General features: G+C 46.4%; 1 protein-coding gene across 5 annotated transcripts in view; it reads right to left on the reverse strand.

The window, feature by feature from the left end:
- The window catches only part of CRTC3 (CREB regulated transcription coactivator 3), a 119,060-nt gene that overhangs the window by 15,182 nt on the left and 88,118 nt on the right, over nt 1–15,760 (reverse strand). For 3 of the 5 annotated variants that reach the window (XM_017506106.1, XM_037730518.1, XM_017506108.2), the window contains exons 7-10: nt 14,122–14,157; nt 10,640–10,725; nt 8,540–8,589; nt 2,018–2,235 (exon numbers count right to left, since the gene is read on the reverse strand). In XM_017506106.1, coding sequence (XP_017361595.1) covers nt 2,018–2,235; nt 8,540–8,589; nt 10,640–10,725; nt 14,122–14,157 — 390 coding nt within the window. The remainder of the gene's footprint in view (nt 1–2,017; nt 2,236–8,539; nt 8,590–10,639; nt 10,726–14,121; nt 14,158–15,760) is intronic. The other 2 variants (XM_017506107.1, XM_037730517.1) reach the window with 2 other exon arrangements.

Genomic DNA, 15,760 nt, shown 5'->3' on the forward strand with positions numbered 1-15,760 from the left:
ACGCGCCACCATGCCCAGCTAATTTTTTGTATTTTTAGTAGAGACGGGGTTTCACCATGTTGACCAGGATGGTCTCGATCTCTTGACCTCGTGATCCACCCGTCTCGGCCTCCCAAAGTGCTGGGATTACAGGCTTGAGCCACCGCACCCGGCCCAGTTGCTATATTTTTAAAGGTAGGAACATGTCTATGATAAAGCCCTACATAATTATCCCACCACTCATCAGTCCACAAAGAGGGCAGTGATCCAGCTGGCTCAGATACTAATTAGAGCTATGGCTGGGGACTTAGTTTTTAAAAATCCCTTCAGAAAGCAAGCTCAAGCATCTCTGAAACATCTTTGAAATCTTTGTGTGCCATGCATTTTAAGGAGTGCATAGAAAATACAGAAACCTGACATTGGTTCTGACGTGTTCTGGATAAAATAATGCTTTTCTGAGAAGACAAGCAGTGAATTAACTTTGTAAGATCTTCAGCTTGAAGCAAAGTGTCAAAGGCTGTACTGGAAAATTCCAGCTTCCCTGAGACCCAAGGGAGCGATGGGCTGATGCTGCTTTACTTCTGGGACCCTACATGTCTTCACACATTGAGGATTCACCCAAAAGGTGAATTGCCCGGACTCTGAATGTTGGCATAAAGGTCTTGAGAGTTTCTCCTATGAAGCAAACATAAAACTTCTCCTATGAAGCAAATGTATAAATATCAAAACCGAGACTTAGTCTGTGAAAGACTTACTACTATTAAGGATACTAAAATGACCCCAAAACCCCAAAAAGACAAAAATAAAGGTGGTGTCTGAAATCAGTTCTTCCAACTAAGCTTATGCTGCACCATGGCAGGATCACTGCAATCACTGGAGAACCCTCCAGGTGACCCCCCAAAGGGGACCACTCTCATCTGGGTGGTGAGTTATGATGTGCATGGATGAGTCTCAGAGTGGAAGGCAACAAACACTCCTTCCACCTGGAGACCATCACTGAGCATCCCTTCCAAATGAAATGCTCCACAGCACAATTCTGGGTAGGACTGTGAGGCCAGAGGCTGCCCCACACCACAAGGAGTAAGAGGATTACCACCTGCCCTAGACGTTGACAAGATTATGTCAGTGGTGGCTCAGGCCTGCAGCCCCAGCACTTTGGGAAGCCAAGGCGGGCGGATCACTTGAGGTCAGCAGTTCGAGACCAGTCTGACCAACATGGTGAAACCCCGTCTCTACTAAAAATACAAAAACAATTAGCTGGGCATTGTGGCATATGCCTGTAATTCCAGCTACTTGGGAAGCTGAGGCAGGAGAATTGCTTGAACTCGGGAAGTGGAGGTTGCAGTGAGCTGAGATTGTGCCATGGCACTCTAGCCTGGGTGACAGAGTGAAACCCCGTCTCAAAAAAAACAAAAACAAAAGAGTGTCAGGCTTCAAACAAATGTAGTCATATTTCAGTATGGGGTCTGAGCTTGGCCGTAGTGTAACGCCCAAGTCCCGTTATGGACAACATCTTTATATAGCTAATGCTGCACCTTTAACTGGAACTGTTTGGAACCGTGGGGGATTTCTACTGAATACACAGATATTAAGTAGAACTATTTTCATCATATCCATTGTAAATTTTCTAAAATGCAAAATACTGCCTTTAGGAACCTAATGGAGAATGGGAGGAATCTGGAGAGATGGCCTAAGTTATAAAAGAGCATATGTTGGTATGAGCCACTAACACGGTTCAGCCAACACAGAGCGGATGTTTATTCTTGGCTTGCAGATCTTATTCCCAAGTCCCTGGATAGAGGAGTGAGTGAAGACAATAGGGAATGAGGTTCAGCTGAGCTGCCCCCCACTCATCAATCCAGGAGAAACAGAAACGCCCAAGAAAAACGTCCGCAGGGTCAGGAGACACAGGGAGGTCCATCATCATCTCTAACTGAGATGCAGTCACTCCCACTCAGTGATTCACAGAACAGGCCACACGGGTGGGGGCCACGTATGATTAAGCCACCAGGTACACTGCTAAGCAGGAGATACTCACCAGAGGAGCCTCTGATACCCAGGTGAGTCATAGCAGCTGGGAGGTTGCTCACACTATTCCCCACACTCATACTACCAAAGAGGTGGTCGCTGGTGTCCAGGGAGGCCGGCAGGGGCGCCGAGTAGTGGAGGTTGGTTAGATCTGGCAACGACCCTCCAGTGTTCAGAGTCCCCAAAAAGGGTGAGAGGCCCAGGTTTTGACCGTTATGTGGAAACGCACTGAAAAAAGAAAGATTAAGAATGACTTTCTACAATGCATTTGGCTGTCAGGAAACCAAACATGCCTTAGGCCTCTTCCTGTCCAGTAAGAGCAGTGGCTATCAAAGACCGCGGTCCTCGTGTGGCCCTCTCTCACTCTGAGAACACGGATGCTCAGGCCTCTCTCAAACAGACTTCCTCGCTGACTACCTGAGCCCACATCACAGGAATATTAGGTTATGGCCTAGAATAATCAAGACCAGTTAATTATGGATGCAAGAGTATTCTGAAAATTACAAAGCACTATATAAAATGTGAGCCACTGCCCTCTATTTATGTAGTTCTTTCTGCTGGATTTCTAAGTTATCTTTGCTACCAGAAAAAGTATCTCTGAGTAACTAGCTACCTTCCAAGATACATTTTTAAAATTACAGTCTTTATAAACTTAGAGTGGCAGACATGCTGCCATTCATTTATCACCATCTGTGGGCTGGGCACTGTGTGGCAGGCAGCAGCCACGTGGCGGTGGCACCATGGTGAACGAGCAGGGCGAGTGTGTCTGGGGTCAGGCCTGATCCCGAAATGTGCAAGCTGGGAGCTAGGGTATAAAAGGAGGCCCGCATACCATCTGTTTCCATTTTTAAAGTTACAAATCAAATGAGCAAACCCTTACATGAACTTTGTTCTGTGTGTCTATCTTGACAAATTATACCTTCATCATAGCCTGCGAGGCCAGATTTACATGAAGAACTCTCAGACTTCTCGGAGTTCTGTGCCAGAACACACAGGGAGAGGCAGCCTGGCCCTCCGTCCTTCCTTCCCCCAAGTCCTGCTCTGTACTGCAGTGTGCGCACATGGCCATCCCAGCCTACACAGCCAAGCTCTGTCCACACCACGCTGACTCTCTGGCCACCCCCTAAGCCTAACGGTGTACAATGGTGGTATGTTCCCCTTGAGAATGAAGCCCTCTCAAGGGTGGGGCCCAGGGAGGGGCCTGCCAGCCAGGTCCGAGAGGACCTTGTCCTTGCAGTTCACAGACTGCAGGAGAGACAGGCTGGGAAAGCAAGTAAGTGCAGCGTGGCAGGAAGCACGCAGTGCAGAGTTTGAGAAGGGGTGTGCATGACCAGTGGGTACAAGTGGCTCTGGGAGCACAAACGCAGGAGGTGTCCATGTCAGGATGGGCTCTGGAGGGGCCGGGTTTGTCATGGACATGACACAGTGTGTGTGGAACTGTGAGGAGCTGGGCATGGCCAAGGTGTCCAGTGTCAGGGCAGCGTATGGGGAAGGGAAGGTAGCAGATGGGGCGGGAGAGGATGTGCTCTTCTCGGGAGTCTGGATCAGGGACGGTAGAAAAAGGGAGGTAGGTTAAGCTTGAGAATGACATTTCAGAAATGTCACTGTGGTTCCAGTGTGGAGGATGGCCTCAGGGAGCAGAAACAGGCAGGGAGAACCAATGAGAAAGACCACCTGTAGTGGCCCAGGGGTGACCTAGGAAAAGCGCAGTGAGGTTGAAGCAGGGAAGAATGTGGGGGAAGGTGCCACCAGCCAGGAGCAGGGGGCATCATGAGACGCACTGAGGACACTTTATCCCATCCTGCACGTGCCAGGAGAGCACCTCCCAGGGGTCAGCCACTGGCATCTGGGCTTTAAGAGACTGAGCTGTAAGGAACATAACTGGCAACAGTACAATCCCATCATGCAGTGACAGAGCCTGGTGGGAGGCCATGTGGAGGGAGGCCCGGCCGACCTGAGGAGGCTTCCTTGGAGGACGTCTGAGCTGAGTTTAAAGGCTAAAGAATTCAGGTGATCTAGTTAGGGAAAAAGGTTTCAGGCAAAGCTCACAGCATGGGCAAAAGCAGGCAGGTGTGAGACTACAGGGTGTGCCCTTGGAACTGCGAGGATTCAGACAAGGGAGAGCTGCGTTGAGGAAGGCTGGGTAGTGATGGGAGATGGGACCAGAAGAGCAGGCAGAGAGCAGCCAAGGCTGGGACTGACGTGCGGTGACACTGACATACGGATGATGGTGGAAGGCTGGAAGCGGGGTGGGCAGTGTGTGTGGGGAGGGGTATCAGCCTTTCTTAGGACAGTGCAGCTAACAGTCTTGGGGAAGGGGTCTTGGGGTGCAAGGAGCAGACCTGGAGGCAGAGGGGGATGCTGTGACACTGCCGGACAGTCCAGCAGGAGGCCACGAGCGCAGGGAGGGAGAGCCAGGGTGGACTCCAGAGACAAGGAAGCAGGACTCAAGAACATCTCTGGGGCCTTTCGCCTGGGGACTGAGATGGGACACTGAAGATATGGGAGACTGGGAATGAGGGCAGGGGCATGGATGAGATCATGAGTTCTACTTTGGCTTCGACTTTTTGCTGAGTAGGAAGACATGCGGCAGGGATGTTTCTCTCCCAGTTATGCACAGGAGGTAACTGACATTCTCAAGTTTCCACTGAACAGAAGAGGTGGAAGCCATGCCATGGTGGGTCAAGATGGGTAAGCAGTAAGGAACACTCGAGAGTCAACAGACTTTCAAGAAGCATGGCTGAGAATTCTGGAAATGAAGGAAGGCTAATTAGCAGAGAAAGGTCTCTGCAAAGCCAGTGGGAGCAGGGCCAGGAAGTAGTAAAGTGGCCAACCTGATTAGGACCAGAGGAAGGTGGCGGCGGGGGAATCAGTGGCAGAAGAGAGCTGAGCTCTCGCTCCTGCCGGCCTCACCTCGCTTTTCTTGGTAAAGGTAGGCCTGGGTGATCTGTGGAGTCTTGGAAAGAAATGGGGCAGCAGGAGAGGTGTCCAACCGGATGACAAGGAAGAAGGATCATTTTGGTTGTGGAAAAACGGAATATAAATTTTGTCTTTTTTATTTTATTTTTTAGAGACGGAGTCTCACTCTGTCATCCTGGCTGGAGTGCAGTGATGCAATCTTGGCTCACTGCAACCTCTGCCTCCAGGACGCCAGCAATTCTCCTGCCTCAGCCTTCTGAGTAGCTGGAATTACAGACGCACATCACCACACCCAGCTAATTTTTGTATTTCAGTAGAGACAGGGTTTTGCCATATTGGTCAGGCTGGTCTCGAACTCCTGACCTCAAGTAATCTGCCCACCTTGGCCTCCCAAAGTGCTGGGATTACAGGCGTGAGCCACTGCGTCTGGCCTGAATTTTGTCATTTAGATGGCTGGAAGTATAGAACTGTTTATAGGGTTAAAGGTCAAGGACTAGAAAAAAAAATTGAGACCCTAGAGTCCTTGACGTGAGAACAATGGGCTTTCTGACTGAGAAAGAAGATCCATGGGCGATCAGGTGGCAGTGAAGCAGGGAGTGCAGGGGCGCGGCAGGAAGACGTGTCCAGTGGCACAGAGCAAGGACAGAAAAAATGTGGCCACTGTGACCCAGGCCATTAGTAACAGTCACAGCAATTCCTCTGCAGCTGGGACAAATACAGGTGGTTCCTGTCCAAATACAGTCACTACCCATCCGAGTCACCACCCACCTAAGGAAAGTAATGTGCTCCCCCCCACCCCCCCGTTCAAGACCCTCTAATGACTCCCATCTTCTCTGAGCCAGATCCAAGCAACACAAGCCTCCTTGAGCTCCAGGCCTCCTCCTGCCTTGGGGTCTTTTGCTTGGCGCTCCTGCTGCCTGGAGCTCTGTCCACCTCACTTCACTCTGACGGAAAGCCTTCTGCAATGCCACCGGTGGCTGCCTGCCCACCTGCCGCGCCTGCATCTCCTTCAGTGCATTTTCCCACCACGAATTTTGCCATGCTTTGCTTATTTGTTTCTGCCCATCTTGCTCTACTAGATTATTAGCTCCTCAAAAGCAGGAACTTGATCTGTTTTGTTCATTGTTCTAGCCAGTGCCAAGAATCAGGGGACCAATAAATATCTGCATGACTTGGAGTCACTGAATGGAATTCTATCTGCAACGTAAGACCAAGACAACAACTTTCTCTACCTAAGAAACACCTGCTTTAGAACTCTCTGGGTTGGCCAGGCATGGTGGCTCACACCTGTAATCCCAGTGCTATGGGAGGCCGAGGCAAGTGACCCATTGGGAGGATCACCTGAGGCCAGGAGTTCAAGATCACTCTGGCCAACACAGCAAGACCCCATCTTTAAAAACAAAACAGGTTCAGCATAGTGGCTCACACCTATAATCCCAGTGCCGTGGGAGGCCAAGGTAGGTGAATCACCTGAGGTCATGAGTTCGAAATCAGCCTGGCCAATATGGTGAAACCCTGTCTCTACTAAAAATACTGTAATACAGCTACTTGGGAGGCTGAGGCAGGAGAATCACTTGAACCCGGGAGGTGGAGGTTGCAGTGAGCCAAGAGCATGCCGCTCCACCCTAAGTGACAGAGAGGCTCCATCTAAAAAAAAAAATTAAAACAAATAAATAAAAACAAAGCAAACAACCCTCTCCAGGGCTAAAGTACTGAAGCCCGATTCTATAATGTAGGCTTTCAGAGCCTGATGGTTAAGCCAAAATTGGCTCTTGAAGAAAATCCTTTTTTTTTTTTCCAAATTTCCTTTTTACCAGGAAGCCCCTGAACCAGAATAGGTTGAAGGAGACTCTCTTGAGGAAAATCTTGCCCTTTCCATGGGAATGTCCTGCACCCCTCGGCGTCCCGTCTTTTGTTGGGCATGTGTGCTGGCAGGCTTTCCGACATTCTTAAGTGAACATCACCCTGTGGCACAGCTCAGCAAATTACCTGAATTTATGTTTAACTAGACAAAAAGAGGAAAGCATCAGGTCACCTGGCAGCTTGGTTGCACAGAAGTTCATTAACAGAGTTTCTGTGAATGTACTTAATGTCACTGAACTGTACACACAGAAATTTTTTTTTTTTTTTTTTGAGACGACGTCTCGCACTGTCACCCAGGTTGTAGTGCAGTGGCGTGATTTTAGCTTGCTATAGTCTCTGCCTCTTGGGTTCAACAATTCTCCTGCCTCAGCCTCCCAAGTAGCTGGGACTACAGGCGTGCACCACCACACCCAGCTGTTTTTGTATATTTAGTAGAGACAGGGTTTCACCATGTTGGCCAGATGGTCTCGATCTCCTGACCTCGTGATCTGCCCGCCTCGGCCTCCCAAAGTGCTGAGATTACAGGCGTGAGCCAGAGCCCAGACATAGAAATGTTTAAAATGATAAATGGCATAGCTGTTAACCAGTCAAAAAGAATGCCTGAGCTCCAGGTACTCAGTAGGGAGTGCCTTGAATGTGCTGCTGTGAGATACTCGCAGGAAGCTCTGTTGGGGGAAATCATATTCAAGGATTGCTTGAAGTAGGTATAGTTCACCCACTGACCCACTCGTGAGTAGGTTTATTTCACCCACTGACCCACTGGTGATTGTATGTACTAAGTCAGACTATGCAAGAGTCTCATTTCCAAACCACACGATTTTGGCCCTGGGCAGACTTGCTGTATCTGAACTGGCTTCAGTTCCAAGTGGTGGGACTGCTGTCATGGACGCTTTGACAAACAGCCCCAGGAAGCTTTCTCAGGGCTCAGGACAGCCCAGCGAGTTCCAAGGGTCCAGCAGCAGTCTGTGCCATCCCACGCAGCACAGCAGCTGGCCCTCCCAAAGCAGCTTCTGTTAAGGCAAGGGCTTCGTTACCTCTTTCATCTCCTCGTTTTCTCTTAGACTCAACTTCCTCATGAACTTCCTTTTTCATTTGCTTGTGCTATATATATTTTTGTAAGTTGTCTCAAATCTTTTAGGGAGTGAAGTTGCATACTATTAAATCCACTAATGAATGGTTTCACAGAAGCTTTTTTGTATTGCAAATGGAAAATATATTTATCTTCCATTTATGTTTTTAAGTTGTGGTGAAAGAGATGTATCATAAAATTTACCATTTTAACCATTTCTATATGTACAGTTCAGTGACATTAAGTACAGTCACGCAAACTCTCTTAGCGTCTGTGCAACCAGGCCGCCAGGTGAACTGACGCTTTCCTTCTCCTCTGGCCAGGATGTCACTGATGCCCACAGCCCGCCATAGCTCAGGGCTGGTGAGCTTCTCTCCACTCCTGCACGTTTCTGCTTCTGCCGCTGCTTTTACCCAGAGAGTGATGTATTTACCAAGTCAGTTGTGTGATTCTCAAACATACTTATGTCAGTTTTGTTATTATAGTTATGTAATTTAATTACTTTAAACAGATGAAATATGAGTATCAAAAGAGAGTGACTTTTTATGAAAATGCAGTTGACTTTCAATTTATACGTAGCAAATTACGTTCTGAGAGTTCTGTAACAAAGCAGTGAGACTTTCCTTTCAGGAAAACCTTCAGGATAGTCCCTGAAACACAAACAGAAAGAACGTTACTTACCTGCCACCTCCAACATCACAGGATCGAGGGCGTCCTGACAGGGACTGAATCTGAGAAGAGACAATGAAAGCTAGGTGTACTCACTGTCAAGCCAAATTCAAGTTTTTGAAAAGTGTCTTCACAAGGATCTTGAGCCTCTAGTCGGTGCAAGTGAGAGTCCACATGTCAACAGTGTCCTCACAGAGCAACCGTTTAGGTTTTGGCAAGACTTATTTTTTTTTCTTTTGAGATGGAGTCACTCTGTCGCCCAGGCTGGAGTGCAATGGCCAGTCTCTGCTCATTGCAGCCTCTACCTCCTGGGTTCAAGTGATTCTCCTGCCTCAGCCTCCTGAGTAGCTGGGATTACAGGTGCCTGTCACCATGCCCAGCTAATTTTTGTATTTTTAGTAGAGATGGGGTTTCTCCATGTTGGCCAGGTGGGTCTCGAACTCCTGATCTCATCATCCACCCGCCTCGACCTCCCAAAGTGCTAGGATTACAGGCATGAGCCACCATGCCTGCCCGGCCTAGGTTTTGGCAAGACTTTTTTAAAACCTTCCAGGCCTAAGGGAGGTATAATATTAATATATTTCCTTAATTTGATGCCTTATCAATTTATCTTCTGGAATAATATTAAAAGGACAGTGTGTTACACATAGAACTTTTTTTTTCCTTTTCTTTTTTTGAGACAGTTTCACTCTTGTTGCCCAGGCTGGAGTGCAGTAGTGCGATCTTGGCTTACTGCAACCTCCGCTTCCCGGGTTCAAGCGATTCTCCTGCCTCAGCCTCCTGAGTAGTGGGGATTACAGGCAGGTACCACCACGCCCAGCTAATTTTTGTATTTTTAGTAGAGACGGGGTTTCACCATGTTGACCAGGCTGGTCTCAAACTCCCGACCTCAGGTGATCCACCCACCTTGGCCTCCCAAAGTGATAGGATTACAGGCGTGAGCCACCATATCTGGCTGACGTAGGGCTTTTTTTTTTTTTAATTTTATTTTTATTTTTTATTTTCCTTTAGCTACAATTCAAGATGTTGACGTAGAACTTTTAAATAAACGTTTCTTTTCCTAATGGCTTGAGAGGAAAAGAAATAAATAAAAGAAAAAAACAGGGTAAAAAAAGAAAGAATGTCAGAAGAAAATAAGCTATTTCAACGAGAATATAAGCTCCAGATGGACAGGAATGAACACTCCAAATCCACAAGAACCAAGGGAGATGAACGCCTCTCTCCAGAGCGGCCAGTCCCTGGTAGTCAGGGAGGTGTGCATGCCGCTGGCTTCTTTGCTGGAGGAGACACAGCTGTCCTCTGACAGAAGCCTCCAAAACCACAGTGCCTTTTAAGACAACTGCAAGGCTAATGGTGACTCTGGTAGGCCTGGTAGAAGAAAATGGAGCTGGACCAAAGGGATCCTTCACAGGCAAGGAGAGTTAAGGACAGAGGCAATACAAGCTATTGCAAGAGAGCATCCTTAGGGCTGGAGCAGCTTCACTGTTTTCTTTCAAAGTCAACACAGCTTCCCTACGGAAGAAAGGCCAAGGCAAGGACTGCGGGACCTCCCTCTCTTCCACCGTGGGTGAGGTTTACAGATAGCTGAGGTGGAGGTCAGCTAGCAGAATTTTAGATACAAATTCTCAAAGGCACATGGAAATCATAATAAAACAGATGCCTTGTGTACTGACTCTTGGAGGACTCAGGTCAAATGCCCTTGATTTAAAAAGGGCTATCTGGTACACCAGTAATTCTGGACAGAAGCTGGAGACTGGTATAAAGCGCTGGCTAAAAACCAGAAAAATCTGCCTATGACTTACAGCCAGGTTTTGGAGCTTTTAGCAAAACAAGTAAGATATGGGGGACTCGGCAGGGTTTTTTTTTTTTTTTTTGAATAAGTAAATTCATATGAAAATTAGAAAGTCAAGAGATCAATGTACTAATTCACTGACACAACTGTGATAATTTTGACTTGAAATGTCATCTCTTGTATATTCTTATCTCTGTCCTCAGACAAATCTTCTCCTTTTCCCCCAGTTCCTCTTGTTTTCACCTCTGCAGGATTTTTTGATGACCTCCAAAGTACAAACATTCATTGACAACAAACATAGTTGGGTACTGTTCACCCACCTCCTTGGTCTCCCATAGTTGTTTTGGCAGTGGCTTCGGAACATGTAACAGGTTCTCTTCTTTCAGTGGGCCAGGGAAAGACGCTACTAAAGGGAGGAAATAAAGCAGCACAGTCATTTCATTAGAAGCAGGCATCCAGGCTGGGCACGTGGCTCACGCCTATCACCCTAGCCCTTTGTGGAGCTGAGGCGGGAGGATCCCTTGAGCCTAGGAGTTGGAGACAAGTCTGGGCAACATAGTGAGACCTTGTCTCTACAAAATATTTAAAAATTAGCTGGGTGTGGTAGCTCACACCTGTAGTCCCAGCTACTCGGGAGGCTGAGGTGGGAGAACTGCTGAGGCCACACTGAGCCATGTTTGTGCCACTGCACTCCAGCCTGGGCAACAGAATAAGACCCTGTCTCAAAAAAACAAGAACAACAAAAAAAGAAAGCAGCCATCCCACCTACCTTTGGCTGAACAAATTATCTTTGTAAAAAATGATTTAACAAATAAAATGTTTGACTTATTTAACACACCGAAGTGACTTATTTATGGACTCTCTACTAGGGAAGCACCCTGAGCGCTACTGTGGGGGTTGCAGAAATGAGTAAGACACGGATTCAACCTTGACGGAAAGTGTAATCTAGTCAGTGGACGAGGGCAACACGTAAGTAACCATCGCTGAAAGAAGAAACGAGCAGACACCCGAGAGCTGAGGGTAGATGCTGCTGAGAGGTGCAGAAGAGGAAGAGGCCAGGAGGGCTCTGGAGCTGGCACTGGGGGAGGCCTTGGAGACACAGGAGAGGGAATTCCAAGAGAGGGAAGATGAGAGTAAAGCAAGTATTTTTAGCTGGGGTGTAGGCTGAGTAAAGGGGATGGTAGGAAGCAAAATGCAGAGGAAGGCGGCCAGGGCAGGCAGGGCTCTGCAGGCGTGGCAAAAGAGAGAATGGAAGCAGAGGGATGAGGAGAGAGCCATGATAACGCAACAAAGATGAAATGGGCAAGCACGGCGAAGAGAGGTGTCAGCTGGAAGACATGGTGGTAGTGGTGGAAGTGGGGGACAAAAAGGAACCGACAACCCAGAGGATCTGAGGCTGGGCAGCTGCTGGGACCGCTGTTGGCTCTTTAATGCAGCAAAACCACCAGTATGAAGGGACCATTCCAGGGCTTTCTGCTTTAACTCTCTCAGTTGTACCAGGTAAAACAAGAATGCTGGGTCACAGAACAAGGAAATACTTTTTGTTCTCAGAAAGAGACCAGAAAACAAGGCGCAGCCCTCAGGAGTTAAGTGGTCTGATGTCAGGAAGGGGATTCCACGCTAGGGACACCGGTGACTGCTCAGAACCAGGAATGCTGTTGAGTTCCAGTGGCCACCAAAGTGCCAGTGTGACTGTCATGACCATCCTGCCTTAGCCCCACACAAGACGGCCGGGTACCCAAGAATAATGGACCCTAGAAAGAAGGCACCTGAAACAGGGCCCAAACTTTCCCAGTAAATTCTGAGATAAGAGTTTGAAACAAAAACTCTAAAATAAATTTATCTTGTATTTAACAAAACCTAGTCGATAAATGCAATTGTGGACTTCTAGAATGAATGAAGTACGGGTGGGGGTCTAACTTATTTGACAGCACAGTAAGAGAAGGATACAGTGCTCTTCAGCCAACCTGCCCAGCGCCACCAGGACAGCACTCACTTCTGCTAAACCAGGCCAGGCTTTGTCAGTGTCCCCAGGTGTCTCTCTTGTGTCTGATAAATGCTGACCCTAGAGCTGGCTCTCAGCAAACTACAGAACAAGAAAAACGGGCTTTGAGAGCCTTTATAAACTAAAACAATGGGAGGTCAAGCATAGAAAATTGCCCTAAAAGTCTGGGTGCAGTGGCTCACGCCTGTAATCCCAGCACTTTGGGAGGCTGAAGTGGGCAGATTGTCTGAGGTCAGGAATTCGAGATCAGCCTGGCCAACGTGGCAAAACCCCATCTCTACTAAAAATACAAAAAAAACCCAAACAAACTTAGCTGGGCATGGCGGTGGGTGCCTGTAGTCCGAGCTACTCAGGAGGCTGAGCTGGGAGAATCGCTTGAACTCGGGAGGCAAAGGTTGCACTGAGCTGAGATTGCGCCACTGCAATCCAGCCTGGGTAACAGAGCGAGACTCCATGTCCCCCTCCAAATTGCCAGGCAAGGGCACAGTGGCTCATGCCTGTAATCCCAGCACTTTGGGAGGCTGCAGTGGGCAGATCACCTGAGGTCAGGAGTTTGAGACNAAAAAAAAAAAAAAAACTGCCCTGAAAGGTACTGTCAGATGCTGGGAAAAGTTTCAAGGGTTGAGTGAGGTGGCATCACACACAGCTCAAGGCTATTTCTCAAAAGAGGTTGGTTATAAGAATATGGTTGGGGCAGACTCCAATGCTTTAATGGGGACTGTTTTCTTAGAGTTCATTGTTTTTGGTCCCTTTTCATATCCAAGATTTGGTGGAAATTCTTTGAAGCATTGAAGGAATGCACCCAACCTTGAAGCCATTTATGAATTTCTGTTCTAATTGACGAGATGTTCACTGATGTTTTAATTTTCTGTGGTTTTAGGAATTTCTGTTCTAATGGATGAGATGTTTATGGATGTTTTAACTTCTTGTGATTTTATGAATTTCTGTTCTAATGGATTAGATGTTTATTGATGTCTTAACTTCTCGTGATTTTATTCCTAGCCTGAAAGGGCTTGCCCAGGAAAGGCATGTGCAGAATATGATAGAGTGCTGTGCCTCCTGCAAGACGCTCCTCATTCATCGCGTCCCCCATCCGTCTCACCTCTGTGACATATAAACCTAATTTTGTTATTTTCAGATTACAAAAATTAAAGTCCAGATTACAAGGATTTAGAAAAAGAAAATTGTAGCTGGAACTGAATGAATAAATGCTGTGTGGGGCCCCTCCTTTGTCAATGGCTTGGAGAGTCATTTCCATAGATCTCCAACACTGTTTGAATCGGTTTGACGAACTCAGCATCTTGTGTCAGGTTTGCGTTTTCATTTCACAACCAATTTACATTTTTCTGGCATTGTTTATTTATTTACTTTTTTCAGGCCCATACCGGCTAATTTTCTTTTTTTTTTTTTTTTCAGGCCCATACTGGGACATTGTATATTTACATACGTCAACAAAGACTTTCTCAACGGGCAGAGACTACTGGAATAACTAATTGTTTAACTGACTGATTCATTCATATTTTCATGTGATTACAACTTCTGCTTCCTTGCACAACCTTGTGACTGTGGGGGACCTAAATAAAAAGGAAGCTTTGTAATGTAACCACACATTACTTTCTCCTGGCCTTCAACATGGCTAGCCTTAATTTTTTAGAGGCTCTCTGAAATGTAAGCCAATCAGCAGCTCTCAGCATACGGGGGAGTCCTGAAAACATGAATGTTTATTAGTGAAGCTAATGAAAAATGTCCACTACTCAGCATCCCACTCCAACACAGGCAGGTAAAATCAGTTCATACCTTCCCCATGTCCATCGTTCTCACCATCACAGAAACCTAGTGGGAAAGGAAAAAGAAAAAAAAAAAAAACACTTTTATGTGGTACTTTCATTTTCATGTATTTAAGAATTAGTAACTCTTTATGATTTAAGTAGAATTCTGAAAATTCTAAGGCACTTTTGATACACTGATTTTCATTTAAGGTGCTTTATCATTTACCCTAAAAATAGGTATAGCTAATTTGAGACTAAAGTTGGTTCCTTTTTCTTTTCCTTTAAAATTGTCTCAGTCTTAAATTTTCTTACTGTTTCTGTCTTGAGAGAAGAACAATTTTTACAAAGCCTGAGAATCTCTATTCAAACCACAAAGTAAAAAAGCATAATGGAAATTCTCTTCTAAATGCTTTATCATGGGGGTAAGAGCAGGTAACTCCAAAAGTCTATACCACTGTTTGACACTCACCATGGTGTCTACAGGACAAATCCGAAGTTCCATGCTGTATGCTATTATATATATATTTCTTATGCAGTGAAGTTATTTTAAGAAGAAAATTTATCTGGAGTCTAAGTCAATTTAAAGGGTACATGAGATAGCTATTCACAGTTTTAAAACTTTGACTTGGAATACGTTCTGGCTGAGTGAAGTATTTTTAATCCATGAATTACATCACAAATGACAAAGTATAGTATTTCCTATTGCTCTAAGCTAAAACTAAAGAACCATGCCAAGAATGTAATATCTTAGCGTTCCCCTAGGAGCAATCAAATATATCAAATATACCAAATAAGTTTTCAGTACAGAATCAGGATACGTTATTAAATCCTAAGGCTTTAAATATAGCTTACTTACATTTCAGATAAGTTTTTGGGTAAGGTTAACCTGTAGGTTAAAGTGATTAGTCTACACAATGTCAATGAAGTGTCTAATAACCATTCATTCACTCAACCCATATTGAGTAAGTTTCTGCATCAAGTGCTAGGTGGAGCCGGGTGATACAGAGTAGGTGAGAAGACACAACACAGTAACACGGTTACACGGTAGCACATTCTGTAACATGGTGGCACATTCTGTAACACAGGTAGAAGACAGAAAATTTTAATAGAGCCCTGGGGTGGGGTACCACGAAGAGTCCCCAGGAGTGTGAAGAGGTGGATAAATTAAGCAGACACACAGAGACAGAATTTCTTTGGGCTCATGGAACCAGAATCTAAGTAAGTGTTTGAAAGCTTTATTTTAGAGCACATATAGAGCCCTTGGGTAAGCTTGTTAAAACGCAGATTGTTGGGCCCAACTCTCAAAGATTTTGATTCAGAAGGTGTGAGTATCAGCCAAGGAATCTACTTTTTTTTTTTTTTTGAGACAGTCTCACTCTGCTGCCCAGGCTGGAGTCCAGTGGTGCCATCTCGGCTCACTGCAACCTCCGCCTCCTGGGTTCAAGCGATTCTCCTGCCTTGGCCTCCCCAGTAGCCGAGATTACAGGCACGTACCACCATGACTGGCTAATTTTTTTATTTTTTTTGGTAGAGATGGGTTTCACCGGGCCGGGCGTGGTGGCTCAAGCCTGTAATCCCAGCACTTTGGGAGGCCGAGGTGGGTGGATCACGAGGTCAAGAGATCGAGACCATCCTGGTCAACATGGTGAAACCCTATCTCTACTAAA

This window comes from Cebus imitator, unplaced genomic scaffold (genome assembly GCF_001604975.1).
Source record: "Cebus imitator isolate Cc_AM_T3 unplaced genomic scaffold, Cebus_imitator-1.0 Scaffold348, whole genome shotgun sequence".
Lineage (NCBI taxonomy): Eukaryota > Metazoa > Chordata > Mammalia > Primates > Cebidae > Cebus > Cebus imitator.